At 60.7% G+C, this 2579-nt stretch overlaps 1 protein-coding gene across 2 annotated transcripts in view; it reads right to left on the bottom strand.

Moving 5' to 3' along the window:
• ASF1B (anti-silencing function 1B histone chaperone) overlaps positions 1 to 1428 on the bottom strand; it is a 22670-nt gene extending 21242 nt beyond the window's left edge. For both annotated transcript variants that reach the window (XM_011981780.1, XM_011981781.1), the window contains exon 1: positions 1014 to 1428. In XM_011981780.1, coding sequence (XP_011837170.1) covers positions 1014 to 1122 — 109 coding nt within the window. In that variant the 5' untranslated portion in view covers positions 1123 to 1428. The remainder of the gene's footprint in view (positions 1 to 1013) is intronic.
• Between the last annotated feature and the right edge of the window lie 1151 nt (positions 1429 to 2579).

Raw genomic sequence — 2579 nt, 5'->3', positions numbered from 1 at the left:
AAAAAAAAAAAAAAGAAAAAAGAAGAAGAAAGAAAAAGCGAGGGAAGAACTGCTGCAGTAACTCGGTTGGAAACGGGTGGGCAAACCTGAAGAAGCAGCTAATACCTGCCTGGCTATGCCAGCCCTCAGATCTCAGTGTGTTTATCCAAGTCCACAGAAGAGGGTGGGGAAGGGGAGCTGGGGAGACCAAGTTCCCCTCAAAGACGGTAGCATCCTTTCCCAGGGGGAGCTCAAGCATAGCAGGGGTTGGGCCCCAACGAAGGAGGAACCAGGTTCCAGGGTATGTGCAATGGCAGAAGAGCAACAGCAACTGGTGCGGGGGGGGTTGTTGAAATATTGGCAGGTTGGGGAGGGGATTGGTGGGAGACAAATGGGAAGATGGGGGCGAGGGCGGTCCTGAAAAGGGGTTGAGGGGTTTTCACAGAGAAAAACGGTTACTGGTGGGGAGGGTCTTCACGGTGAGGAGGGAAGGGAGCTTGGGTGAGAGGTCTCCATAGGGAAAATAGCAGATGGTTGGGATTTCCCCCGGGGAAAATGGGAAGGAGCTGGACATTCGGGGTCTCCAGAGGGAAAATGGGAGGTGTGAGTATCTCACTAAAGAGGGAATAAGTGGGCAAAAATGGGTGAGTGGCTAAAGCGCGGGTCTTGCCATAGGGAAATCACGGTGGCTGAAGATCTCCGTGGGTTAAGAAATGGAGGCCAAGAAGATCTCTCCATGAAAACGGGTACCTAGGAAGACCTCCAGATTAAAAAGATGGATGAGGTTTCCCACGCGGGAAGTGGGGCTTGACTGTGGTTAATCTTTATGGGGAGGTCGGGGCGGGCAGTGGGGGAAGAGGTCACGGGGAGGTCCGAGTTGGCTGATGGCGGGGGGTCTCCACCCGGAGATCGGGATTGGCGGAAGGGGGACGAGGGGTTTCATGGGGGAGATCAAGTTGGCCATGGGAGCGCTTCTCCAAGGGGAGGCCGGGGTCGGCCCGGGGGTGGGGGTCCCCGCACGGGCCCAGCCTCACCGTCTGCCAGGGCTTCACTGCACTCGAAGCTGATCTCGAACCGGAAGGGGCTGTGGAAAGGGCTCGGGTTCTCCAGGACCGCCACGTTCAGCACCGACACCTTGGCCATCGCCTCGCCTCGCCTCGCCTCGCCGCGCCGCAGCAGGGGCAGGGGCAGGGGCTGTGGCTGTGGCTGTGGCGGAGGCCGCGCCTGGGTCCGGTGAGTGGGGGGCGTCAGTGGGGTACGGCAGACCAGGTCCACTCCCGCCTCTTCTCTCCGCGGACTGAAGTGCGCACCTAAACCGCGGACCGCCTTCAAATAGCCGGCCTCCGCCCTCTGGCCAATCACCGCCAACGCTCCCTGGCGGCGCGCGCACCCCCTCAGCCAATCCTGGAGCGCCGGTCGGCGCGCGCCCAGACTCCCAGGACCAATCAGCGGAGCTCCCTCCCCGCGGCGTGTGAGGAGGGCGAAACTATCTCCAGGCTTCTTAGCGTGTCCGCTGGGAACCAATCCCCAGCGTCTCCGACTCGGATATCAACGACGGGAGTGGACGGAGTCAGAGCGCCGGACTCCTTGTGCCCAATCCTGAGGGTTCCCGCACCGGCGTGGCCCGCCCCTCGCCTCGCTTTTCCGGGAGATGCATCCCGCACCGCGCAGCGCCGCCAACCGCCGAGCGGTGGCGCGCGGCGCTCGCTAAAGAAGGCGGGAAGGGCGGTGCTCGCACCCTCAGTGATTGGCAGGAGGGAGTGGGGCGGAGATAAAGAGGGTTTTCTGAGAGTTGATTGGCTGGATTGGTAATAGTGCCGGGAACAGAAGGAGGCTCAGCTGGGGATTCGCTGGAGAGAAGCGGAAGTCGAGCGCCGCCGCGGTGCTGGCGAGTGTGAAAAAAGAGGAGGAGGGTTGCGCCCTCAGCGTCTGTCAACAGGTGAGCGTAGTCTGGAGCTTTTCTAAGTGGCTCCTGACCCTTGAGGTCCAGCGGCCCTGGAGTCCGTTGTGAACGTTGCGAACGTTCGGAGTGGCGGTCACGCGGCGCGCTGGGACCTCGGGAGTCCAGCCCGGTTCGGATCCCGCTTTCGCCCACGAGGGGTTCGAATCCCGCTCTCGCCCCCGAGGGGTTTGGATCCCGCTCTCGCCCCCTCAAGGGCTCTTGGAAGGTTTCAAGCAGACGGTACTAAAAATGGGAGTTTCAGTTCGGGGGCAGACCAGTGTTCGAGTCCGGGCTCTGCTACTCAGCTCCTGAGGCAGCGTCTCTCCATTCAACGGGGGCAGTGGCAATTGCCTGCCATGATTCATGACCGCACAATACATCCGGAAACTTCTCTCCGCCGCATCCCGTCGCCCCCGGCCTGGGAGACTCCAGGTCGGAGAGTCTCTGCCCCCACGGGCGATCAGCTCTACCCAGTGGAAAAATAATGCCAGCCGCGCACCTAATTTTACATTTTTTGGAAACTACTTTTTTTTTTCTTTGAGACGGAATCTCGCTCTGTCACCCAGGCTGGAGTGCAATAGCGCGATCTCGGCTCACTGCAACCTCCACCTCCCGGGTTCAAGCGATTCTCCTGCCTCAGCCTCCTGAGTAGCTGGGA

This window comes from Mandrillus leucophaeus, unplaced genomic scaffold, assembly GCF_000951045.1.
Source record: "Mandrillus leucophaeus isolate KB7577 unplaced genomic scaffold, Mleu.le_1.0 Scaffold230, whole genome shotgun sequence".
In the NCBI taxonomy this organism is placed as follows: Eukaryota; Metazoa; Chordata; class Mammalia; order Primates; family Cercopithecidae; genus Mandrillus; species Mandrillus leucophaeus.
The sequence above is the reverse complement of the archived record's forward strand: the minus strand, read 5'-3'. Positions and strand labels throughout refer to the sequence as shown.